Source organism: Anas acuta, chromosome 5 (assembly GCF_963932015.1).
Source record: "Anas acuta chromosome 5, bAnaAcu1.1, whole genome shotgun sequence".
NCBI lineage: Eukaryota > Metazoa > Chordata > Aves > Anseriformes > Anatidae > Anas > Anas acuta.
Genome location: NC_088983.1, coordinates 24120286 through 24145623, shown reverse-complemented (window position 1 = coordinate 24145623; position 25338 = coordinate 24120286). Strand labels below are relative to the sequence as shown.

General features: G+C 44.8%; 3 protein-coding genes across 8 annotated transcripts; 1 reads left to right on the top strand and 2 right to left on the bottom strand.

Moving 5' to 3' along the window:
• Positions 1-605: 605 nt before the first annotated feature.
• On the bottom strand, positions 606-20043 carry MLH3 (mutL homolog 3). 6 transcript variants are annotated; one of them, XM_068683192.1, is made up of 13 exons: positions 19903-20043; positions 16147-19487; positions 12920-13018; positions 12178-12248; positions 11162-11266; positions 9281-9353; positions 8565-8636; positions 7401-7509; positions 4205-4364; positions 2933-2956; positions 2657-2735; positions 1570-1721; positions 606-949 (listed from the first exon to the last, which is right to left on the bottom strand). In XM_068683192.1, the coding sequence occupies exons 2-13, from the start codon at positions 19436-19438 to the stop codon at positions 863-865; spliced, it is 4323 nt and encodes a 1440-aa protein (XP_068539293.1). In that variant the 5' UTR covers positions 19439-19487; positions 19903-20043; the 3' UTR covers positions 606-862. The 6 variants fall into 6 exon arrangements, 5 of the variants coding, with proteins under 5 accessions (XP_068539293.1, XP_068539298.1, XP_068539294.1 ...); XM_068683197.1 differs by lacking the exon at positions 19903-20043 and having other exon boundaries at positions 1570-1647; positions 16147-19880; XM_068683193.1 differs by lacking the exon at positions 19903-20043 and having other exon boundaries at positions 606-1647; positions 16147-19880.
• A 131-nt stretch (positions 20044-20174) lies between these two features.
• Positions 20175-21277, bottom strand: ACYP1 (acylphosphatase 1). The gene is made up of 2 exons (XM_068683205.1): positions 21147-21277; positions 20175-20826 (listed from the first exon to the last, which is right to left on the bottom strand). The coding sequence occupies exons 1-2, from the start codon at positions 21264-21266 to the stop codon at positions 20611-20613; spliced, it is 336 nt and encodes a 111-aa protein (XP_068539306.1). The 5' UTR covers positions 21267-21277; the 3' UTR covers positions 20175-20610.
• ZC2HC1C (zinc finger C2HC-type containing 1C) lies at positions 21229-23524 on the top strand. Its single transcript, XM_068683201.1, has 2 exons — positions 21229-22461; positions 23128-23524. Exons 1-2 carry the CDS (start codon positions 21229-21231, stop codon positions 23392-23394), a joined length of 1500 nt encoding a protein of 499 aa, XP_068539302.1. The 3' UTR covers positions 23395-23524.
• Positions 23525-25338: the final 1814 nt, after the last annotated feature.

Genomic DNA, 25338 nt, shown 5'->3' with positions numbered 1-25338 from the left:
GCAGGCTTCTGTCAGCAAGCTTGTTCGCCTCTGCGTCACAGGGCAGAGCTCAAGCTCTTGCTTTACTTATTGGAGTCTGTGGGTCTTCCTTCCCATTTGCTACTGGGTGACTGGGATTATTCTTCTCCGGCAGGCATCTTGTCCTGTTCTGAAAGCTCTTGCTTTTTGTGAGGGGCAGCAGATGTCAATAGCATTTATTTTTTAACCTAGGTTTTAACACAGAACAAGGTTGTCTGTGATTTAAATAAAAAGGCATCTCTTACTGTTCTGAAATACTCTTTTTTAGCCTAGGTTGAGATGCAAAATAGAACAGGAATGTGTTCAAAAAAAAAAAAAAAAACAACAACCAAAAAAACTGCCTACTGTTAGAAATGCCATGAGCTATTTAGTCCCTTCTGTAAGGGTATGTTTCGGCGAAAGTGGGGCTATGCTAGGATTTAGAAACCTATTACTCAAGAATGTGAACTGCAGGGAGATGGAGAAAACAGCTGGGTGTGTCGTTGCCTTCTAAAGCAGAGACACCTTTTTTTTGATCCCAAGTTGGCTTGTATTTACTATGAAGCCGGTCAGTCCTCATTCCAACCACTGCCAGAAGCCCACAGAAATACTTTAGTGTTAATTTTATTAATAAATACCTCTTCAATTTCAAAGCACTATAAAATCCATTAATTAAAAGTCTCTTCTCTATTATGCAGAATCCTGCTGTGCTTGCAGTAACTCTGAGTGGCTGCAACTTGCCCTTGATAGTCAAGCAGTGACGTGACCCAGGTTTACAACACAGTTCCTTAACGTTGAAGATGCTTCTCCAGGCTTCAGGGCTGGGCTTCTGCCGTGTTCTCCTGGCTGCTCTCTGCTTCCTAGGTCAGTACTTCTTTTGGTTAGGGTCTTTACTCCCAAACAGGTGCCATGCTCGAACCATCTTCCGCAGTCTAGCCAAATTAGGTTTAGGCTGGAGGGAAAAATATTAAGAAGCAATAATCATAACTAAATCAACTTCAATGTCTCCGTGCTCTTTGCCCTAGTACAGACATTCCCATTCTTTGTCATATCTAATTCAAAGTCCCACGTGACTTTCAACAGAATCTAATTTAACAAACTAATATACTGTAGTATTCACAGGAGAGGAGGTTGTTGATTTTTTTCTAAATTTAAATAAATGTTGCTATTTCTTTGCTTCTTTCCCTATTTTAAGGCATCTTAAACTTTGGGAAAATAGGTATTTGTTCAATCTTCAGCACACTTGCTACTAGCAGAATATCAGAACTTACATGTTTTCCAAATTTTACACTTAAAAACCACAACTGCTTTAAATCTATGCTTGACTTCAACCACTAGTGAACCTCCTTCAAGCCAGTGTGACCATTCAAATGGAACATGGTAAAATCCTTTCTAAGTGTTTGCAGGACAGAGGTTTATTTATTTATTTATTTATTATTTTACTGATAGCAGCTCTGTAAAAGTTTGTGTAAGATACAGACAGTGCTGGTCTGTTCCAGTTCTAACACACATGTACACGATAAGCCTCATAACCCAGGGCATGCTGCCTTATTTCAGTGCCCCACACAGTACCTGAATTTCCTGCTGCAGATGGTCGATGTCTGCAAGGGGCATCATGGAAGGCCTGCCGTGAGCACACTGGAAGGGCAGCTGGCAAGAGGACAAAGCTTTAATGAGCTGACAGCTCTCCTCCAACGTCAAACTGTCGTTGAACTTGATAGCTCCTGGAATAAGAGAAAATTCTTGAATGCGCTGCCAGAGAGAATGCAAACCACCTCCTGCTGCTGCATGCAGATCAGCTATCCAAAGCCTAAACCGTTTCACCTTATCCAAGTCTGATAGATGGTAGGATTATTAGATTTTGGCTTTTCAGGTGATGTTGCAAGAAGCAAAGGAGCTTTTTCTTTTTTTTTTTCCTAAGGACTGGAGATGCACATAAAGGCAGTAAAACCAGAAGACAGCTCTTACCAGTTCCATAGGCTTTATCAGCTTTATATGCCTGCTACTGACCCTGCCCTTAAGTCCTTTCTCACAAAGGGACACTTAATGGCATCCAGAGGAAATCAAAGCAGAACGTTAAGGAGGCAGAGCAGAGGTGCCTGCAGACTTTAGCCTTCACAGATTGACAAAACTGTATGAATCCTGCCCTTCAGCTGTGGGACTTTTTTAGATATAAAAAGTTGTAATATACAGTCTGCCATTTGTAGAATGCAGTGACACAGCATGAAAATAGATGCTTTTGGTTCAGGTTTACCCTTTCAGCACAATCTCACTAATATTTTACATAACACAGAAACTGCCCCAAGAGGTTAGACCTACTGCAGTCTACACCTGTGAGGAAGAACTGTTACTTGGTTGAATGCTTCCAGGGATGAGAGCATCTCAGTGAATAAAACACCGCATTTTATCAGTGTTTCATGTGTGGGCTGGAAATTACTTCAGGACCACACAAATAAACCAGCGCAGTGGTTGTTGTCCCTCACGGTACTGTCCACGAAGAGACCATTATCTCCTCATCCCTATGAAACTGTAATCCTGGAATTCCTGCAAACGCATTCTGAAACTACTGCCCTAGGAAGAATACTGGGTAGAAGCAGAAAGGTTAAAAAACTAAATATAAAGAAGGAATGAAAGAAAAGAAAAAGTACAGTTCCCCTACCATGACAGGCTTGGGAAGCTAACACCTTCAGAAGCGTCAGAGGCAGTGTCCCTCGTGCTCGTCCTGTGGTCTGCACTAGCTAAAAGTAGTAAGGGAACATTATCTTACATTCCATTTAATAAAAAAAAAAGAAAGAAAAAAAAAGAAAGGGAGAAATATAACAAGAATGAGCTAAATCCACATCTCTCTTATGGTGCTTATTGCTCTTATTCCCTCTAGTTTGTGCAATAAGCTTTGCATTATACCGGTCAACTTTAGAAGCAGACAGCTACTCACCTCAACTTGTTCTTGAATAAACTCCTGGAAAGAAAAAGGCAAAATGATCAGTTGCTATTCCTCCCTTTCGGTGCCCATACCCGGCTTTGTCCACATTTGTGTATAAACTAATGCACAAATGCCAATATTCCCCAGGAAAAATGATGCAGTTGCTTGTACATTGACCATAGTGTGAAAGTTCCCAGCACAAGTCCTGACATCTCACAAATACCTTGTCAGGCCTGAGACTAATCGCTTGGTTTCTCTCTGCACCAGTTTCCTGTAGAAATATACTCTATTATATAGCATATTATATAATAGACCTTCTATATACAAAATATATATGAATATACCTGAAAAATGGATATAATGGAACTCTCATACTTCAGAGTATAATATATACATGCTCTCTTTGAATAATTGTCATTTCTTCTTTGAATAATAGTCCACGTGGATTTAATTTCTAATGTCTAAGATACAGAGAACTCAATCATGAATAGGTGCTACTAGTCCTAATTAAAATAAAAAGGACTGCAGAATAGGTCTGCCAAAACACTTATGAGATCTTGACATTTCAGCTAAGAAAGAGTGCTGGTAAGGGACAGACATGATCTGCAGCTACCATTCAAAAAAATAAAACAAAAAAGCACTCTGCCACCATTTTCAGGGCTCTTGGCACACCAGGAGAGTGCATTTTGACTTTTACCTGATTCTAGCAGGGTTGGAAAAATAAATTAAATCAGATGAATTATCTTTTTCTCTCTTTGTATCAAAAGAGACAAGTGGCAAGACTGGACTGATTCACAATGGCTCAGCCTAGTGGCTGAATATGGTACTCCAGAAACAATTTGTAAGGAGAGTCCTCGTTCCACTGACAATTGTGGAGAACTGTTTACAATGGAAACTGCAAGCAATCAGTTCAGCAATTTCTTCTTCAAACCACAGAACATCTGGAACAGCAGCTTTTAGAAAGCTGAACTGCACATGCAGACTTCATGAAAATGCTAACAAATATTCCATACCAGCAATAACAATTGTTTCACTGTTCATTCAAGCGTTCAAGAAGGATGAGCAGTAAACTGATGAAATATCTGAACTGCCTACTATTTTTCTCGTTTTTTTTTCACTGTTCCTAGTCTGAATCAGACTCCTGTCACTGCTGTCAGGGACTTCAGTATAGGACTTTCAGCTACTAAAAGAGATGGCCCCCACACTGGCCGTAACTCTCTCATAACAGTGATTAACCCAGAAAGCCAGTATCACAAATTGCTCTGATCCACATCCATAACTGACCTCCACAATGCTTTCGGTGACAGGTTGTCTTTTCCGTCGTAATTCATTGGCTTCTCTTTCTATAAAACACAGCGGCACTTTCTTGACTAGAATCAAGGAATTGTTGGTCTCAGGAAATGATAATTCAAGGCCCAGATCCTTCAAATTTTTGTAGCAGCATCTGAGGAGAAAAATAAAGCAAAACAACAGAAATAAGACACAACCACCTACATCTCCACAGCATGCCTAAATATTTCTGCAATTTCTATGTTTCTTCTTTCCTGCAACAGTTTCCAATCCTGAAAAACACACCTCACAAGATTCCAATTAATTTTGCCCTTCCACTCTACATACACCTACACTTCTCACTCCAATCAGCTGTGCATATCATATGCTCCACAGCTAAAAGATCTAAGAGTTCTTGTATTATGCAGAGAACTTTGTATTTAAATTTATAAATCTTTTCTGAAGATGCAGCAGGTGTCTGGTTCAAGCAAAAATTACCAGCTCATCCTACAGACAGGAACATGCACATACCTCCTTCAAATATAAAAATTACACATCATAAAGGCTGCTTTAAGTCTAACCTAAAAAATCTGATTTCAACTGACATGTAATGGCAAATGCTTACAACAGAAAAAAATATTGCAAGAAATTTATGCTGGTTTAAAGAACTTATGTTCTGTTAATAAAACAAAGAGAGCAGGAAAGAACAACTTTTAGTTAATCTGACATTTGTCACCCTGTGGATAGAAAAATACATACAAAAACTGGACTTCACAGTCAGATGAGAACTTGTCAGAGAGAAGGAACAGCCAGCAATTATTATCAACAATAGTAAAAAAAACAGTTATAATAATATATATATTCACAATAATGTATATATTATTCACTCAGGGAATATTCACTTAAAATAAAGGTGGTGAAGGTAAACTATAGAAAAGAGATTCTCTGAACAAAAAAGAAGCTATTCCAAACTTACTAAAATCAATCACAAGAATAATGCAATTACCACGCTCCACACGGAGATGACTTGTATAATTCTAACAAGGACAAGGAGACCATGTATAAGCCTACAGTGAGAGGAAAAAGACTGAAAAAGTCCATTGTGGTGAAATGACAGAATCCACGGAGCTAGTGGAGTCAACTGAGCCCCCCCCTCCTTTTTTTTTTTTTTTTTTAGTAAAAAAGGAAGTTCAAGAGAGTAAGCAGAACAATGCATTACTGCAACAATTACTAGCCAAATAACAGAATCAAAACCGCAGGTGAACCAGAGGTCCACCAGCAAGCACAGCTGAAGAGAAAGATATTTCAGGAAAGTTGATATATTTCAATACATTGACCTTTGCAAGCAACATCAGCATTTAGATTTTCCATAGTGCTTTTAATTAATAACTTTTAGTACAGTTAGTCTCACAGACTGCTTGTAAATACTAATAAGCTAAACAGCAATACAAAAAAACTACCAGTAAGCCAACACCAGTATATGCCATCAGCAGAAAGCTTCTTGAATCAATTATCTTATGTGGCAATAGGAAATCACAACTGGCATTCCAGTACGCTGAATAATTTAACCAGCTTCCATAAAAGAAAACCATGCCTCTCTGATTTACTTTATCTTACTGATTTTTTTTAGCATGCTTGTGATATATTTGTTGAAAAGCAATACCTCAGAGAATGTATTTGGGCTTTCAAAAAGCCTTTGAAGTGGCTAGAAATGCAAGTCTGATGAATTAACAATTTGAATTTAAATGAAAAATGGAAAAAATGGATTTGCTGCTCATAAGGACAAATTAATGCAAAGTAGTAGGAATAATTTGATCTATGCATATATTTTGTTTGTTTCTACATTAAACAGCAAAAAATATAAAAAAAAAACAACCCCCCTGTTTTACTGTCATGACAATTCAATAAATAAGCAGTTCATCTAAGCAGCAGTAGCCAAAAAAAAAAAAAGTAGACAAAATAGTAGGTGTATATATACACACATGTATATATAATGGACAGAAGATACGGGAACAATTGTAAAGCTATTGTTGAAATCAGTGGGACACTGCCGTTTGGTATATTGTATTCAGTTTTGGCCATCCAGTCTCAAAAGTAGGTATGTCAAACATGGAAGACATTCAAAGATGAGCATAAAAATAACTCCAAGTTGAACAAGAGGCATTAAAAATATGGTGATGTTGGCAAGAATATCATTAAAAGATAGGAACAACAAAGGCATCCAAATGTTGTTGAACTATGAGCAGCAGCGGTTACATTCTCACATTTTTCCATACAGCAGGTGGTGAATAATAGTGCTTTACCCTTTCCTCTGGAATTTCTGGTATTAGCCATCGTAACACACATGAGTTACCAAACGGACATAGCAGCGATACCATTATGATCAGAATACACACAGAAAGGGCTTTACACCAAACAAGTGCATTCCTATAAAAGGCAGCAACCTTAACAAGGAGTGATTTAAATGCTGACGAGTTTGCCACAGACATCACCAAAAAAAAAAGGGGGGGATGTCTGAAAATAACGATGAGGTGGACCTGTGAAAGTTAACAGAGAACTTTGACTGAACACAAAGAACGTGAGAAAAAATACAAATACATGTGGCAGAAGACAGTCAGGGATATTTGGGGGAAACAAAAATGATCAGTTAGTGTCCAGTAGGTCTATAGTAGTCCAACAATACATTTGCATCTTAGCCTAAACTCCTGCAGTACAGAATTTAAGTATCCTAATAGCAACCAGTCTACCAGTCTGAAACATTTGGGAAACAGTGCTCATTAGTTACTCTTGGCAGGCACCTAGGATTAAGGAATGCATTTTTGAAGGATTCGCAACACAAGCTTTCCATAGCACATCCTCCTCCTCTCCAACAGTGCCTATTAAGTCGGTGCCTATATCTACACTGGGAGCACTGCACTCCAGCGTGCACTTCCAAGTGCTGCTCCCTAGCCAGGAGGATCTGCTGCAAACTGCTCTGGTACTCTCCTGGCTCATGCCCCAAGTTTCACCTTCCCCAGGAAACCAGAGGGTATTGCAGTGGCACAGAGATGGCACGCCAGAAGCCCACTTATTTTCCACAGAATAGATATACCCAACTGGTCTCTGCTCAGGCAAGAACAAACAGCTGTGGTGGTGACCCAAGTTATACAGAGAGATCTTCCTGGTCAGCAGAGCCTTCCCCCAGAGTTTAGAGCGACTGGCCATTACTAACCGTAGAATTCTTCTTTGCTCTTCTGTAACTTCAATCTCCATAGGGGGAGAGATGGAGGAGGACAGTAATTTCTTCTTGCCACACTCTGCAGCTTCCTTCTCATAGGAATCTGTGAATGAAACATTGGGAAGTATCCCTCTTTGAATATTTACGCAGGCATTACCCTTAATGACCCTATGGTTTGGCATGTAATCCTCTGTTTGGATTTAAAAATGACCACAGAATGCCTTCTCCTGAAACTTGTGGAGGACTGGGAATGTCACAAACCAGACATCTAGTCTCTGGGGAGGGGTTGGTTAATGCCACTTTGTTTTTTCCCACCATTTCCAAAAAAGAGTCACCCTAAATAGCGAAAAACAAAAAAACAAGTAAAAATCAAAACAAAACAAAACAAAAAACCCAACAACCCTACTGATATATTTAGTTCAACTCACAGAGAGCAATTTTTCCACAGAAAAATCTCTCATAAAAGGCATTAAAATACTATTCATTAAGCATCTCTCCCTTCAGTCTTTAACTTTTTTCAGTACCTGACCAAAGAGAGCAGATTTCCTGGAATCCTCTCTGCAGGAACTGCATGCTATTTCTCAATGAAAGAGAAGGTCAATGATTTTTAAGTACTTGATGGATAGCTATTGTGCTTTCTAATACTGAAACCAATGGCTAATGAGCTTACAGAAAAGACCATTATTTCCCCCAGTTTCAGAATGAAGAAATGTTAGGCTTTAAGCATGGTATTCAGCTAAGAAGGAACCAAATTAACTGTGCTCCTTACTCTGCACCCCACGTCTTATTCTTCACAGCATAACCACATGCTCTTATTGATGTTGTTCTATTTCCTGTTCATTGTTTTTCCTATCAGTCTTCCTGCTCTTTCATTATGTCAGGACTATTTCAGTTTGATAGTTCTGTGGGTAGGGTGCATATCTTCTGTTTTTGGAAACGCTGTAACAATTTTCAGCTGCCAATGCTCTGAATGCTACCCATACTGAATGGCTGCACTCTGACAGGGATCAGGGTCAAGATGACAAATCAATATCCTATTGGTTCGACATATCCCAGATTTATCCTTATGACAAATCAGTTAGCAAGCTTTCCCTTTAAGAAAGCTCTTGTTTGCACTTTCCTGTGCACTACCCTTCCTAAAACCACCTGAATCCTCACCTGCAATAAGCTGCTCCAAGCGGATCCGTTCATGCGCTGCGTGTTGATCCACCAAAACCACGAGGTTTCCACCTAAAAATGTAACACAATGGATTAAAAATAGGCAACTTGGTACCAGCAACTGCACAGGCTGGAAAGAAGGATGACCACTCCCTAGAGGCTACATTTAGAAGGTAAATACCAACTAGTTTTACAAAAATGAAGTGAGAAGGAGATTGTCTTGGCAAAACAATGTCACTACAGAACTGAAATTTGGTGATCCAAATGGAGCATTTAAATTAAGGGTAGCTGGATTAAGCCAGAAAATCTTGTCTATTGACATCTTCATCTAACTTCAGAACGAGAGCTGAGGTCACTCACAAACTGTTCTATTTAATACAGTCTTTAAAAACACTACAAAAACTACTGATTTTGAATGCCTTTTTTGTACAGCTTCAGCAAGCTGTGGCAATGAATACGTCCAGACAATGTGAACACAGTCTGAAAGACGTTAGTAATTTGAGTATAATCTATTTTTATAACACTAATCTGAAGGCAGTAGGAACGTTCAACAACATCCAAAATAAAGAGTAAGAAGATCCAGGCAGTTTCATGTGAAGGCTAACATTTTGCGCTACTCACGATATCATCCCAAGACAAGAGGACAAGCAGGACTGTGTTCCCTCTGCAATATGACTACATTTGAAACCTAACTTAATAATAATAACTACTCTTACCTTCCTTTTTATCCATTTCATTCCTGGTGTTGATTACACAAGCAATAAATTTGTTGTCCACTTGCTGAAGAACCTGTAAGACACTCAGGACAGTCAATACCCAGTGGTAAAATGATTTTTAAAATGAAGGTAAACAGAAGAAGATGACAATCAAAAGGGATCAAACACACAGAGCAGCTATTACGATGATTAGGGGAGTGGAAATCACATCTTTTCTAGTCTCAAGGGCTCAAGGAATTTGAGCTAGCAAAACTGAAACATGACGATATACATGTATAAATATTCTTTATAATAAAATGAGGGGCTAAATATGGAAAAGGCAGAAATTATTTGGCTAAAATACAACATTGGCTGGTGAAATGACCATAAATTGGTCATGAAACAGTTTAGTCTGGAACTATAAGAAAGTTTAAAAATAGCCAAGAAAACAATTCTGGGTCTGTCTTTTCAAAGACAGTTGTAAGGACAAGAACTGCAAGGTGGGGCTGGAAATTTACAGAATGGATTAAACAGTGGTGTAGATGCCTCCTTGAGCTAGGAATCGAAGCTGTACACAGCAACTCTAAGTATCTGATCTGCTGACATCACCAAAAAAAAATATAAACAACCTTTTATAATCTGAGCTGTGTCTAAGGGCTTGTGCTGATCATCTGTAGGAGCCAGGAAGCATTTGTTTTGCCTCTTTTTCTTTTGCCTAACTTGCCTTTGAGAGTTGCTTCCACCTTCTCTTCAAGAATCATAAATCAACCTGAGCTAGAGATGGAGTACTGTGCAGCGATGCACAATGCTTTGAGTATCTCATTTTTACATTTAAATTAACAGAGAGAGGATTAGGGAAGAATTTCTCCCTCAGTCAAATGGACAGAGCTCCCTGGGAGTACTGTCTCACTGAACACGTACTGTACACCCCCTAGGTAAAAATGAATAGATGATCCTATTTCTTTGAAGGGATACAAGGCATTAACAATTATTTTCCTTCTGCTTTACAGCTTTCTTCTCTGGTCTTTCTGAAACATAACCCATTTCCTGTAATAACTTTATTTACTCCTGTTATTCTTGCACACACAACATAAGTGAGAATCATTTACGTTCTCCACCCCGGAGCTTAACGTTACCATGTCTCATCCGTCAGAACCTGCAATCTCAAAGTCATCAACCTGATCACATGAGAATGACGCTAATTTGGCTTACAAGCCTTTAGTTATTAATAAGTAACACATGGAGAGAATTCACTTTGGCATTTTTATCCAGGCAAACTGTCAAACAATGTAAGCTGCAGCCATACGTTTACGTCAGCTTTTAAGTTAACAACCAAAACATTCAATAAAAAAGCATTAAAATAGTTAAGCTTCATGCCATGATGCCATTTTTAAGAATCAATTCTCAGAGCAGCTATAAATCTTAAAAGGAAATTTCAAGTCTTTCCAGGAAATCTGGGATTTGCTTTTGAAACCACTATGCTGAAGAATTAAATTTCTAAGGTCAATAAATACAGAACATGTAGGACACAGGCTTCAGGGGAATACAAACTAGCAATTATCTTCAACAAATGTAAAAACCTGCCTGTTGAATGATCATTTAGTTAACAGTGTTTCAAAACAGTGGCAACAGGGCTGCCTCTTGGTTTGATTTAACCATACAGTGAATGACTTTTAGTTGCTTTGCAGATAGGATCTTCTGATAGATAATCCACTAAGATCTCATATGACATACATGTCTGATGGTACTGCACACCAACCCAGATTTCTGTTTGTGCCTGTGAAAATTAAGGATATGATCTGTTTCCCTGGAGACCTCTCTCCTACAAGGCAGAAATTTCAGAAAACCCCACTTGCTGAATGGGAATTTTGGCATGAAAACTAGAGATAGATGATATTGTACCTGCATCGAATGGACCATGTCTTTGGTGAAACGATAAGGATACAAGATATTGTGAATTTTCACAGCCAGATTCTCAGCCTGACCACTGGTCACATCCACAGCAATCTGTAGAAAGAGAATTACATGGAGAGTTTACAGCATCAAGCAGCCCGTGGGGAATAAGGAAAAAAAAACAAAACAAAACAAAACAAAACAAACATCAGATTTAGGAAAGAACATTCTGGAGATTGCTCTCTCTGTAGTTTGACAAACCATGCTTTCTACACAAGAACAGCACTAGCTAAAGATACCATCTGGCAATCTCTCTGCTACTATCCCTGTATACTTTCCCATCTGGATATTACCTGCTAATTTCAAGGCATTCAGTTACTTGAATTACCCACCAGCAAACCTGAAGCTCACAATCAGCCTACGCAGGCTCTCAGTAGATGAGATGCACTACCCTGAGATGACTCAGAGTACCTCACTGTAACAAACAAACTAACAAACATTCCTCTGCAGAAACTCACCAGCAGGTGGTTTGCTACTCCATCTCCATTGTTTGCAGGTGGCAGTGATTACATACGTATGTTTACACACACACGATGCTTAAAGATAATGCTTCATGGTGACAACAACAGAAGTCTGTATAAAAGCTCAAACATTGTTTTCCTCTCACATGCTAGAGCCCTGCCAAGCTACAAAAACAACTGCCATAAAATGCAATTTTGCCATTTGAAAACTTTTTATTTTAAGATGAACATTTCTGTAGAGGGAAAGACAGCCTACAATAATGTTTTGCTTTTGAAAAGCAAAAGATTAGCCTGATGTTTATTCAAAGGCTGAATATATGCACAAAAATGACTTACATATAAACTATCTATAAAAATACAATTGCAAGGTCTGCAGTCTAATATATCACTGAATAAATTATATACAACAGTTACAATATATTTGCAAGTTTGGTCCCCATGTCAGAAAGTAACAGAAGGATAAAATGACTCCTGTTTTAGCATGAGATGCAAGATAATGCTTACCTCTGGGCAGCGAACAAAAACGGGATTATCCCATTCTGAAAGCAATGACTGGAGAGACTCGCCTTCAGCATCTGGGAAAGAACATACAGATAATACAGGGACAGCCACCAGCCATCAGTACAAGGTACATTGGGTACCTCTACCTCACACAAGTATTATTACATTTTTTCTCCTTCAAAAAAGGGGGAGAATGGACAGATAAATAATGGAACATGAGAATGGGCTTCTCTATTGTCTGCTTTAACTAGAAAGGTCCCTGTGCAGCTTGCTGTCTCCTGAGCATGCTGCAGCACAATTCAACAGGCCCTGGAAGTGGCAAGGAAAATTAAAAAAAAAAAAGAAAAAAGCACCTGCTTAGCTACCCACTGCCCCTGGACAAAGCCACATACCAAAAAGGTGATTTCATCCTTTCCATCACAAAAAAAAAGAAAAAAATAGTGAGGATTGAAGCTATTTTTCACATTCCAAGGTTGGAATGAGTACAAAGAAGGGAGTAGGTAATTATTCTTTAAAGTTCTGACATAATTCAACAAAGAACTGGGTATTTCATCCTGTAAATAAGTACCCCCTAACCTGCCTTCAACCCTAGAAGAATTTTTTTTCCAGTTCTAGATCTGAGATGACTCACACAGTCCCATTGTTAACAGACCTTGAGTAATTCTGGGTTCCTGTTGGGACATCTGGGAGAATTCTTTGATTTGTTTTTACAACAGAACACTGTGTCCTGGAAAGCTGGCCCTACCTCTCGGATCCTGGCTTGCTAGAGTCTTCTCTTTTCGAGGTCTAGGAAGGAAGGGTAGCACAATCTCACTTCTAAAGGGATGGCACCTATACTGAACCCCTAAACACAACATAAATTTACTGCTGCAGATTCATCAACACACAAAATTACAAAAAGCTACACACTTATTATATTCTCATAAATAAAAGTGTGCTTAGCCCTGGGCAAATTAGAGTATTTCACAGATTTTGCCATCTAAAATTGAGAAATAGCAGCATATATGGAAAATACTGAGAATTATCTGAAAGACTTGCATGTGGAAATTTATTTAAAATATTACTGTGGCTTCTGCAAGACTGTCCTTAAAAATTAGTTGCTGCTTGAATCGCATAAGATTTACTTCCAGAATTAGTGCAATCAGAAGTGTCATCCTCAAAGGAAAAGGAAGGTATAGGTTAAGTCTTTCAGATATCAAAACGCTCTTGACTTTCAATGTCAAAATGTCAATCACCAGCCCTATCAATACTTCATGCAGTTATCAGCAACTTGTAAGACTACAATCTACAAGCTGGTGAGACCACATGAGATATCAGTTAGCCTACCATGTTCCTACCCACCCAGAAATGATTTATTGATATTATAAACCTGCACTGTTATCAAGATTATTAAGAAAAGTGTCTCTGATTTCCAGCACAGCGGTAAACATTTCACCCTTCCTTTGGTACAATTCAGCCTTCTATTCTTTGTGAAATAATAATGAATTAATAAAGTTCCTTTCTACTAAGAAATTACGGGTGTGCATGCAGGAAAAGTGGCAGTGATAAAGCCAAAGAAAACCAGCTGTGTGCTGATAAGCTCAGTATGAAAAAGCTCTGTGAGATCCTACGGCCAGCTCACAGACTCCTGACGGTTGGCTTTAGCCCAGGAAAGCCCAGGGATGGTTCTGCCCTGGGGACTGAGAATCCTTTCAAGAATCCAAACTGGCAGTCCCGCACAGGAAGGGAACTCAGCGTCCAAGTGCCCCAACACCTAGTCACAGACTCTTACTGAACAGAGGGCAAGAGGGCTTGATGTGATTCTTGGCAAACCAGGACAAAATGAAGATTTCCATCTCATTTAGACTTTGATAGAACTTTTATAGCTACTACCATGGAAAGATGTTACCCCTCGAGTTCACAGAAGCATCCATCATTTCTGTGAACAGGAGGCCGGTGTTTACACATGTAACAAACTACAGTTCACTTCCCTGCCTCTTATTGCAGGAAAACCCTGATCAGGATGTACACAACTCACAAAGGATTGCCTTGCCCAATGGCCAGTGAGAATTCAGAGCTGGCAAAGATACTATTGATATGATTCTTCTGGTGGGTAACATCAGAAAAGGTGCTGAGGATAACTTATCTACTTCAGACCTATACAATTAGAACACTAGAATACTAATTTTCACTTGCCTCAATTAGCTTATTAAAATGTATTGGTGCCAGGACATATTGATCAATAATGTAATAAAAGAAACAAAAAATACAGGCATAGCTGGCAACAAAGACCAAGCTGAACTGGGGTGTCTATCTAGTACAAAGAATATTAACCTAATACAAATGTATAGCATCAGATTATTCAGAAAGCCATTCAATAGTGAAACACAGCTTGATAAATTTTCCTGTAATGACCAACTTAATCCGTACAAAGACACCTGAGTCTGTCCTACAAAATCCAGCATTTCTGTTGAGCACATAAAGTAAATGGGATGTGAGAGACTGGTGTGATGGCTATGGAGGATATCTGTAAGAAGACACGGATTGTTCTTACCTCCTTCCACCTGCCACCAACCAGTGTAATTTCCCTGAACTTGTGTGCAAGACACTCGTCTTAATAAGTCACCTGGCCTTGAAATTCTAAGTCAACACTGTGGCGTTACTGACACTATTCTAAAGAGCAGAATGAAAGCACCCATAGCAAGTGAACATGATCAGGAATGCACTACACAAACATTTTGGACAGAAGATCGAGCTCCACGACTCCGTGCTTTGGCTCGCTACCAAACAGCTCTGGGGGCAGCGGAAATTGGTAAACCACAGAAATTAAAAGAAAGTGTTAGACAGGGAACGTACTTTTGCACTTCCCATTAGTTTTACCTAGTAAAAACACAGATGTTCTTCCTCTTGTAATAAATCTGCTTTAATGGAATACAACAAATATTAAGAACTATTGGCATCAATTATTACACTTAAAAGGAAACAACACCTGAAACATCTATTGCACCAAGTTTTCTATGACTGGTGATGAGGAAGTGAGACAAAAAAGGGAACCAAACAGGCCAAATATTGATTAGCCAAATATTTCACAGAACTACTGGAAACGAGGCCAAGCTACTTTTTCAAAACAAATTACACAGAAGAAAACACAGCCTACAGGTGGAATGGCTGCATCTTTGGTCAAAGTATTTCTGCCTATAGACAGAATAAAGAACAATTTTTAATAGATCTATTAATTGAAGGGAAAATTATCAGACATTATGCTACCAAGCCAAATACTGAGGACACAGAAAGCCAAGACCAACAGCTAGATCAATGGGGACTTGTAAATGTTCCACCACTGACAAAACAATACAGCGCAGCGCCCTGTAACTTCAAGAAAAGCTCCACCATCAAACTGCCAACAATGCTGTACAACATCTCCTGCAACACGAAGCGTGAAGGAACAGTCTTCCAACATCCATGGAACAGACTAAGCATTCTCAATGAAATGTCAGATTTTTGTTCATTTTTCAAGGGTTGTTTTCAATTTTGTAGGCAGGTTGAAAAAAGGGTCGTTTTTGTGGTTTAATATGGGGCTCACAGTAACAACACATTCATGGAAACACGATCATTTAGGACAAAGTGTTAAAAAAAACACAATACATTTCTGGTACACTTATTTTGAAGTAGGTCTTGCTTTATAAACAATAGCAGTTATATGTAATTGCGATCACAGTAAATGCCACGATGCCCAGTGAAAACTAAGCAGTTGCCTGTTAATTGACAAGGTGTTGCCACTTCTTTCTGGTTTATTTAAAATTACCTTTTTAACGGTTTGAATGTTAATGCTTTTCTGTCTCCACAGTCTCCAACACTTTCCTGTTTTCCATACAGCTATTAAAGCTAACGCAGTGAGCATTTCAACACAAATTGCCAGCAAAGCATTTTATGCACCTAGCAGAACACAGATTGTTTTCCTCATTCTGTTTTCACCCCAACACACCCTCTTACCATTCTCCGAGACAACGTTCACAGCCATTGTCGTTATATCTTTAACGCAGGCAGCCTGAAATCCTTCAGCAGGAGGAGTGCTGTAGGTGCTCAGCCCAGTTGCTGTATTGATGTAAATCGTCTTACCCGAGGAAGCATCAAAATCTTGCAGCCAGTCAGAACAACGCAAATCATCTCTGGGGTCGCCTCTACTTGTGTTGTCTGCAGAGAACGCCACGTTACTTGGGAAGGTTGCACAGGGATCCTCCGTATCTTTCAAGTTTTGTTTTGAGAGTTCAGCTAACACGCTTTTATCTTCACAGATGACGTTAGGACAATCTTTTTTTGCTGGTAAGGGTAAAACACCGCTTGCAGAGACTGCGTATTCCCCTTCAGTGCTGCTGAGTGGTGATGAGCTGACAGCGTGCTTCGTGGGTTCTGCTCTCACATCGTCTGATGGCTGGCAAGCATCCCCCTTAGAAACGCTGCAACTTTCCCTCATGTTTTCCGCTGTCGATTTACACATTTGACGTGCATTGCACAAACCATCATTATTTGAAGATTCAAGATCAAAAGAGGTGTTATCTTTTCCACTGGAATCTGTTTGGAATTGCTCACCAAGTTGTTTTACTTCTTTGCGGTCGCTCTTCATTCTGGACAGTTTGGATGATAATGATCCTGGAGATCTTCTACTACTTATGTTTGTTTTAACCTCTGAGTAATCAGACAACGTCAAAGGGCTCTGACAAACGGCTCGTTTGTCTGGTGAAACTTCTCCGCTGCAGACTAAAGTCTCATCTAACGATCTCACAAGCTGGCTGTTATTATTGGAATCTGTGTGTTCCAAAGTCGGAGTCTCACAAATACTCCAGCCACCATGACCGTCATTCTGCTTCTTTGAAAAGTCACGGTTAGCTTGTGAATTACAAACAGGGACACCAGATTTGTTCTGCTCTGCTAACGGCCTTGGCAGCACACACTTGACTCTCCCGTAGTATCTCCTGAACTTTTCTAGGGAGCCCAGCTGTGTGGATAGGCTCAGCTTCTTACAGGGCTGGGATCTTGGCTCAGCTCTTTGTCTTCTAGGACTTTTTGTAGCTTTATTGTGAGGATTACCTAAAGATGTTGCCAACGGCAATTCTGTAACATCAGATGTTTCATAATGTCTTTTACTGGCAGCAGTGGCCATGGCTATCCCCTCACTCGCCTGATTTGACAAACTTTTGTTCTCTGACTGCTCACCTCTGTCAGCCGTGTGTCCTTCTCTGCTGCAGGGAGGTGCGTGTTCTTTATTTGTATTACTGGAAACATCCTTAGCATTTAAAGCCTGAGTGGGAAAACTCACTTTGTGCCTAAACGTGTGCTTGGCACTGACAGGGCCAGGTCTACTGTGCATGTTTAACACAAGACTTGTTTCTGTTTGTTCACGCCCACGTGGGGGTTCACTTTGCACATGTGTTTTGAGGCCTACAGAACATGTTTTTTTGGGTACTGAACTAGCAGCTCCCCTCCCGGCATCATCCACCACTTCAGTTGTCCCCCTGTCTCCTTTTCCTGCATTAGACAGTCTCATCAGTGAACTTCCAGAGACAGTTTCAGATTCTGTTGCTGTTTCAGTAGGGTCTTGTCTTTCAGACAGCCACCGAGTAATATCAGCGTTCAAGTTACTGACCGTGGTGCTTTTCTGCACTACTTTGTCTTGCTGGTTTCCCACATCTTTTATGCAGTTGTCTGCACGATGCAGCAGGTCACGACAACCGTCTATTTTTATTATCGCTGATCTGGCCCCTTCAGTGAAAGAGGAATGGAGATTTTCTGAAGATCTGAGGTGAGCATCAGGCACTGTTTGGGGACAATTAGCGGCTTTTGGCTCCTGTTCTGAGATATCTGATACAGTGAAATTAGAAGTTGTGTCATCTCTGCTGGGCAGTAGAATCTCTGCTTTACTGTTTCTACACGGATCGGTTGGTTCAGCAATCTTTTGATTTGAAGAAACTTCAACCTCCTGTAGATTTTTATCCGACTCTGTAGGATTTGAAGATTTTTTTCCCATCGTGGATTTTCTTTTGACATCTTTTGATTGCAACTTACGTATTTCATAGGAATCCAAAATTTCATCACATGCTTTCTTAAAGTTTTCTTCGATGCTCTTTTCCTCAGAGAGCGAGGGCTTTGGAACTGGAGCATTATACAAACAAAAGTCATTATCTTCATTAAATTCTCTGATGTCCTCGCTACATGGTTCAACAAATAAATGTTCTCGCTTCAAAAACATTTTCACTCCTTCCTCTATGCAAGCTAGAAGAGCATCCCAGTTCTGGAACTCGATCAGAGTTTTTGCAGGTTCCAGACACACATCGTAGTCACTGTATGCACAGGACACATTGAGAATAAAGATCCCGTACAGCTCTGGGCCACTACGGTGGCGACCAGGACTCGAGCAAGCCTGTCTGTTTGCAGGGCCACTTTTTGCTTTGCAAATGACACTTTGTTTTCTTAATAAAAAATCAATTAGTTTGTGTAGCCTCGTCTTTAAAACAAGCCTCCTATTCACATACAAGAACTGCATGTTCTTGTTGTAATGTCCTTCAGAACTGATATAACCACTTATCTCAAATCCTCCAGACTTATGACTCACTTCTCTTAACTTCTGTGATCTGCCCAGCCCATAGATTTGACAAAAACGAGAGTAAACGTCTCTCGTCTTAGGGAGCTGGAGCACCATGGCACAAGAAACATCGTTCCTTAATGAAAGGGAAACAGAGGGATGCATCAGCGAAATTGCCTCTACTTTCTGTCTCACTCTCTCAAATTCCAGCACAGGATCCATGCACCTCCTCCTCACCGGTAGCTGATGGAACAGATTGCAAGCGGTCACTGTCGTTCCACCACTTGGTCTGCTCAGCTCAGCTTCACAGACATCCAGTGCGTGCCCGTTGTGAAACAGTTTCACAAAGGTTTTTGCTGTCCTGCTGGTCTTTGATGAAACTTCCACAACGCTGGCCATGTTAGCTATGCTTGCCAAAGCCTCGCCTCTAAAGCCGTAGTACGTCAGGTTCTCCAGGTCTCCCAGCGAGCTGCACTTACTGGTGAAATACCGTTTTCCCATTTTATGCAAATCATCTTTCCCCATCCCGGACCCATTATCCACCACCTGGATCTTAAAAGCTTCCAGATCCACCCTGACGGCAACACACGTTGCTTTGGCATCGATGCTGTTGAGGACGAGCTCCTCGACGCACTGCCCCAGCGAGGTGATGGTGACTCCGGAGCGCAGCCGGGCGCGCACATCTTCACCCAGGCACTTGATCATGTCCCAGCCGGGCGGGTGGCAGATCACAGCGCCATGCCCTCCCGGTCACCTGCGGGCGGGGGAGGAAGAAGCTGTAATTAAAGGCCTGATACCTGTTGCCCTCACCCTTATGGATATAACGTGCCTGTTTTTCTCCTATTTAGAGCTTTTTTCAGTGATTACCACCCCGCTCAGGCCAGGACTACCCGTCAGGCAGTGCCTTCAAGGCAGGCAGCCAGAACCTGACCGTGAGCCCCCTCACAACGCACTCGCTGCCCACACCCAGGGCACCCCGAGGGGAGGCCGCACCCGCGGGCGCTGCGCTCCCCTCAGCACCACACACGCGGCGGGGGCCGCCCGGGGCCGCCCTCCCCTCGCTGCTCCCTCCGCCCCCGGGGCCGGGAGCCCCCCGCAGCCCCTCCCCGCTGCTCCCGGTCCCTGCCGAGCTCCCGCCCCCGCTCCCGCCCCCCTCAGCCCCCTCCCACCCCAACGGCCGCGGCGCGAGCCCAACGGCCGCGGGGGTTGAGGGACCCCGGCAGGGAGCCGGCTGCGCATGCGCGGCAGCGCCGTGAAGGCTCGCAGGGACTCCCAGCGCCGGGACTACAGCTCCCGGCAGGCCTCGCGCCGGCCGCAGGGCATGCTGGGGGATGTAGTTTTGGGGTGTCCCTGCGCAGGGCTGGGGGGGGAGCCCCGGTGGGGCACAGGGGCTGCAGGGTGGCGAGGCCCGGGCTGCCGCGGCACGCTGCACACACACAAGGGAGCTGCAAACACTTTTATTCTAAATAAAAAATAAACTTCTTGGCAGATAACGCACAAAATAAGTCGTTTCCGAGGCGTTTCGGTCACTAAAGCAGCGCTTCTAGCAGTCAGACTGGCATCGGCTCTGGGCCTTCCTTCACCTGAGCGCAGCGTTGACAAATTCTGCACTTCACACACACACAAACAGCCCAAACCTGACGCTGCGCACACCCAGGGTAACAGGCTGGCTGCTACACGGCCCCTTCAGCAGAGACTGCAGCTCCTTGCCTGCCAGCATGGGAGTGGTTTAGTCACGCTAACGGTACAACACAACGATAAATTAGGCAAGTAACAAAATAAATCTCTCTAGGGTTGAACACCGGCTGACAGAACAAACAGGGGGGAGCCATCCTGTGCGGACGGCTCGTGCCGCAGGCGCCGCTTTCCGGACGAAGTCACTTGAGGATCTTGAAGTCGGCGTGCTCCAGGGCGGCGATCGGCCTCTCGTTGCGGAACTCGGTGTGGCTGATGCGGGACTGGGGGCTCCCCGTCTTCCGCAGCCACTCCTGCAGCTCCCGCACGCGCTCGGCCGGGCCCTGCACCTGCCCCTGCACGGTGCCGTGGCTGCTGTTCCGCACCCAGCCCACCAGCCCCAGCCGCTGCGCCTCGCCCTGCGGAGACAACACAGAGCCAGGTGAGCTGGGAGGGCTGGGGGAGAATGAGTAGTAATTGGTTAGCTGTAATTAATGGCGTTGGGTGGTGTTGGATGGGCTGCCCAGGGAGGTGGGGGAGCCACGGCCCCTGGGGGTGCTCAGGGGGGGCTGGACGCGGTGCTGAGGGGCACTGGGGTGGGAGCAGCTGCCTCAGGAGGGCCCCGCAGCCCCCTCAGCGCCTCCATAACGCTCCCTGCAGCCCCCTCAGCGCCCCCCCCGCACCTAACGCCCCCTCGGGCCGCTCCCCCGGCCCCCCCGCCGCCTTCCCCGCCCCGCACCTGCGTGTACTTCCTAAAGAAGACGCCCTGCACCCTGCCGGACACCTCGTAGTCCACCGACAGCAGCCCCTCGCTGCCCGCCATGGCTGCGGCCTCCCCTCCTCTCCTCCCCGGGACCATAGAGTCGCGGTCCTCCAGCGGGCAGAGCGGCCCCGCGCGCGCCGTCTCCAGGCAACGGCCGCCAACAGCGGGCGGCGGGGCCGGGCCTGGGCCTCGTCCCCGTCCCGCTCCCGTCACGGCCCCGCCGCCGCCTCCGCCTCAGGGGGACTCGGGACGGGAGCCCCCGGCCCCGGGGCGCCTCATGGCCGAGCTGCAGCTGGCACCGAGCAGCCGGCCCCGGGGCTGCTCCTCCTCAGCGGGGCTGCGGGGAGGGCGGGCGGGCGGCCAGGCCCGGGCCGTGCCCTCCAGGCCCGCGGCGCGGCGGAGGGAAGGAGTGGACCGCTCCTACCCGCTGAAACCCCTCCGGGAGCACGGAGCTGCCTCAGGAGACGCGGGGCGGCTGGCAGGCGGTAGGGCTGGCTCGGAGGGTGAAGGGAGGGCTCTGCCGGCCGCTGTGCTGCCTGCCTGGGCGGCAGAGCCTAAGCTGCCGGGCTCCCGGCTGTGCAGGAGGGAGCTGGCCGTCATCCTGAGGCTGGAGGCAGACGGACAGAGCCTGGAGGAGGAGATCCGAAAGAAGGAGGCTCTCCTCAGGGAGAAGCTGAGGAGGACCAAAGAGGAGCTGAGGAGGATCCAAAGAGAGAGGGAGCTCGTGGAGGCGGAGGAGAGAAGAGCCAGAGACGCGGAGAGGACCCACGTGTGGAGGGCTCTGAGGCACCCCGAAGAGAAAACCGTGCAAGTCACAGGCAGGACGGGTGATGGGGACTGTGTCAGGGTGCACTCTGCAGAGCTCACTGTCCCCAGGCCCAGCACCGTGCTCCATCCCCAAGAGCTGGCGATGGGGAAGCTGAAGAAGGAACGATTGGTGGCCAGCAACAACAAAATTCGAGACCGTGTACCCATGGAGGGTTTAGCCTCCTTTTCGGAGCCGGCCTCAAAGCACAGCCCTCCTCCCTCTGCCCTCCCAGACCACGATTACGGTGAGCACCTGCCTGCAGAGGTGCTGTACGTGCAGGCTGCCAGCGCTGCGGAGCAGGGGGAGCTTGGGCAATGCAGCTTCTGCGGACGCAAGTTTCTCTGCAGCAGGCTCAAAAAGCACACGAGTATCTGCAGCAAGAGCCAAGGCTCCAAGAGGAAGGTGTTTGACTCCAGCAAGGCCAGAGCTAGGGGCACGGAGCTGGAGGAGTATCAGCAGTGGAAGAGCTCAGAGAGGCCTCAGGTAACGTGCGGTCCCTTTGCCTCCCTCAGCCCACACGTTCTGCTCACGTTCCTCCTGCCCTGAGCTCTAGTGACAGGGACGGGGGCATCTTCATGTGTACACAGGGCTGGGGGACACAGAGCAGCTATTGCCCCTGAAAGGCACTTGCCAGCTGGGTAGGTGGATCGATTTAAAATTAAAGAGATGTTTTTTGGGGGGATATCAGTGCCAGCTGGCTTGTCTCTGTAACGTGTCGTGGGTGTGCTCCAGAAGACTCATTCCTTGCTGTAGTCAGGATGCTCGTGTCAGGGCAGAGTGGGTCTGTGACGCTGGGGGGGCTGCAGGGAGCAGACTGAAAAAATGGGCAATAAAATGGGCTGATGAAATGAGGGCAGTGGAAACACACAGCTCGATTCCTGCAGAGCAGCTGCGGCATCTCTCTGCATTCCTTTGGCCCTGCTGCTGAGTTCTCTGGTTCTTCTCTTTCCAAGTACTGCCATCTCCAACAGGAAATCCTTCAAACCTTAGCGCCGGTCCTTGCGAGCCCCTTTGTGGGATCAGCTTATGGGGGAGGCTTTTAACCAGCAGGGAGCGCTCGGGGAGGGGTGCCCGCGCTGGACCCTGAGAGGGAGGCTGAGAGCGGAGGCTGACAGCCCCGGCGGCTCTGACTGCGTTTCCCTTCTGCAGAACAAGCCCCCCAGGAGGAACAACTGGCGGCAGAAGCACGAGATCTTCATCCAGACCCTGCGCCAGGCCCGGCAGGTGCAGCAGGTGCTCTCCAAGGGCGGGAAGGTGTCCGACCTGCCGCCGCTGCCCCCCATTGAAAATCCAGACTACGTTGCCTGCCCCTACTGCAGACGCCGCTTTGCGCCCCAGGTGGCCGAGAGACACGTTCCCAAATGCAAAAGCATCAAGAGCAGGCCCCCGTCCCCGCCGCAGAGGAGACGCTGCTGAGGCAGCAGCCGGCTGTGCCTGCAGCTCCCTGCACACTCGCTCTTTCCTTGTTCCCAGCAGTGAGCTGTTATTTACAGCGAGCAAACGGCTCAGGACACATAAGCAGAATATTAAATTTTCTGTACTTTGACCTGTGCTGGGTTGTGCCACTTGTGGTGCCCGCCGAGGGCCTGCGCCCCCCATCCAGCGATCTCAGCAAGAAGCCAGTGTAGGTGTAAGGATGGCACTGCAGAGACAGTGACATCCTGGTGCTGCTACCAGCTAGCCCAGGACAGCAACAAGGAGCAAACCAGCCATCAGAGAGGGTCTGTTCTTCACATTTTCTTTTTACGTAGGCTACAGAGGCCTCTCCTTTAGCTTAGCAGTGTCTGCACACTGTGTTATTTCCCTTCCACAACAGCAAGGAGTGCAGTGGATGAGACAAACAGCCGGGCCAAAGAGCGCATCTGCCTTTCATTTCAGCGCTCTGTAGGTGCAGCTAATCGCCCCAAGCGTGCCAACAGTGACAGGGGTTCTGGCTGCCACGCTGTTGCTATTGCAATTACCTACCAGAGACAGGGGTGTGAGGAGTTGCTTATTTTTGGCCACAGAACACACCCTGTATTCAATACTAGCCGGTATTTAGACAGGGCCTTTGGAAGAGTGCTGCTGAGGGAGGAGAGGGGGCTGTGTGAGCAGTGAACTTTGAAAGCAGCCCCTAGGCTGCCGCATTTTACTCTCTTTGTGTTAGACAACAGGATCCAAAGCTGCCTGTTGGTCATTTCTCCTGCTCTGTCCGAGTTGTCGCAGCCCTGGGCCATTGAACAATGAAAGCTGTGGAGCTGGGCTTATGGCATTCTTGTTCTGCTCAAGCCCAAGAATTTTATATAGATTTTTATTTTATTCAGACTTTTATTTCTGAAACGTTAGTGCCAATCCAAACTCTTTCTTACCACTATTTCTTAGCACACTACCCCTATCAGTGAGAGGCAGACCGATGACATTATTTGAACCAGAACCGCCGGGGGAAGGGGTACCATTAAATGCTTCCTCAGCACCTGAACCTCAGGCTCAGAGGTTCATGGGGGTAGAAAAGCCAGCAGGAGCAGGCGCTTACTGCCCAAGCCTGGGTGCTGATTCATGTGCACGGGGCAGCAGCGGTGCTCAGAGATGGCCAGGCCCTTCAGGCTGCAGAACAATCATCCCAAAGTGCTTGTTTACCCCGTACAATAACGGGCTCAGAAAGGGGAAAGGGCAGAAGAAGAAACAAAAAATAGCGCCACACGAGATCAAAAATAGGCCATAAATAAGCTTAGGCTAGAAGTTGGGTTTCCAACCACGAGAGGAGTGAGGTCAGAGAAAATCCTTCCAACTAGATTAGAGCAAGGGCGAGGAACCTGCATTGTTTCACGAGACTTCGGGAAGATCGTGGAAGGGACCACGCTGCATGAGCCAGAAAAGAAGAAGCGTGACAGGGAGCGTTTGTGCCTCCCTGGGCTTGTGGCAAGTACAAGGAGCAGATCAGCCACAGCTCCACGCCTCAGTGCATCACTTTCAGGAGCTGAGAAGGAATTTCCTTTTCACAGCCACCTCCACCCCATTCCTACCACGGCTTCTGATTGTCTTCCATCCAAAACGTTTAACAGCAGCTACGGCTAAAAATACAGTAAAATAAAACAACCACGCAGTACACCAAAGAATTTCACATCAGAACACTTGTTTAGCCCTGAACTAATGTTCAGGTCTAAACCAACACTTAAATATCAAAAAGATGGAGATGTCCTGCAGGCCGAGGCAGCAGGGACATGCAGGGCTTTCTCCTTTCCTCAAGTCATCTGCTCATTTTCGCCTTGATTGTTGCAATAGTAGGGAATTAGGACAAGAATATGCCCCTTCTCTTGGTTTCTTCTTGAGGTGCAGGATAGTTCCTGATGGGTTTGGGTTTATGCTGAAGGTCTTAGTTTG

Bases quoted from the DNA above. Each gene is read 5' to 3' on its own strand.
- MLH3 (XM_068683192.1), bottom strand. From the start codon at position 19,438: ATGATCAAGTGCCTGGGTGAAGATGTGCGCGCCCGGCTGCGCTCCGGA. The intron at 2,957-4,204 runs GTCAGTTATGGA...TTTTCTTTCCAG, and splicing joins TCACCGAAAGCATTGTGGAG to GAGTTTATTCAAGAACAAGT. The intron at 2,736-2,932 runs GTGAGTAGCTGT...TACTACTTTTAG, and splicing joins TTATTCAAGAACAAGTTGAG to CTAGTGCAGACCACAGGACG.
- ZC2HC1C (XM_068683201.1), top strand. From the start codon at position 21,229: ATGGCTGCGGCCTCCCCTCCTCTCCTCCCCGGGACCATAGAGTCGCGG. The intron at 22,462-23,127 runs GTAACGTGCGGT...TCCCTTCTGCAG, and splicing joins AGAGCTCAGAGAGGCCTCAG to AACAAGCCCCCCAGGAGGAA.
- ACYP1 (XM_068683205.1), bottom strand. From the start codon at position 21,266: ATGGTCCCGGGGAGGAGAGGAGGGGAGGCCGCAGCCATGGCGGGCAGC. The intron at 20,827-21,146 runs GTGCGGGGCGGG...TTGTCTCCGCAG, and splicing joins TCTTTAGGAAGTACACGCAG to GGCGAGGCGCAGCGGCTGGG.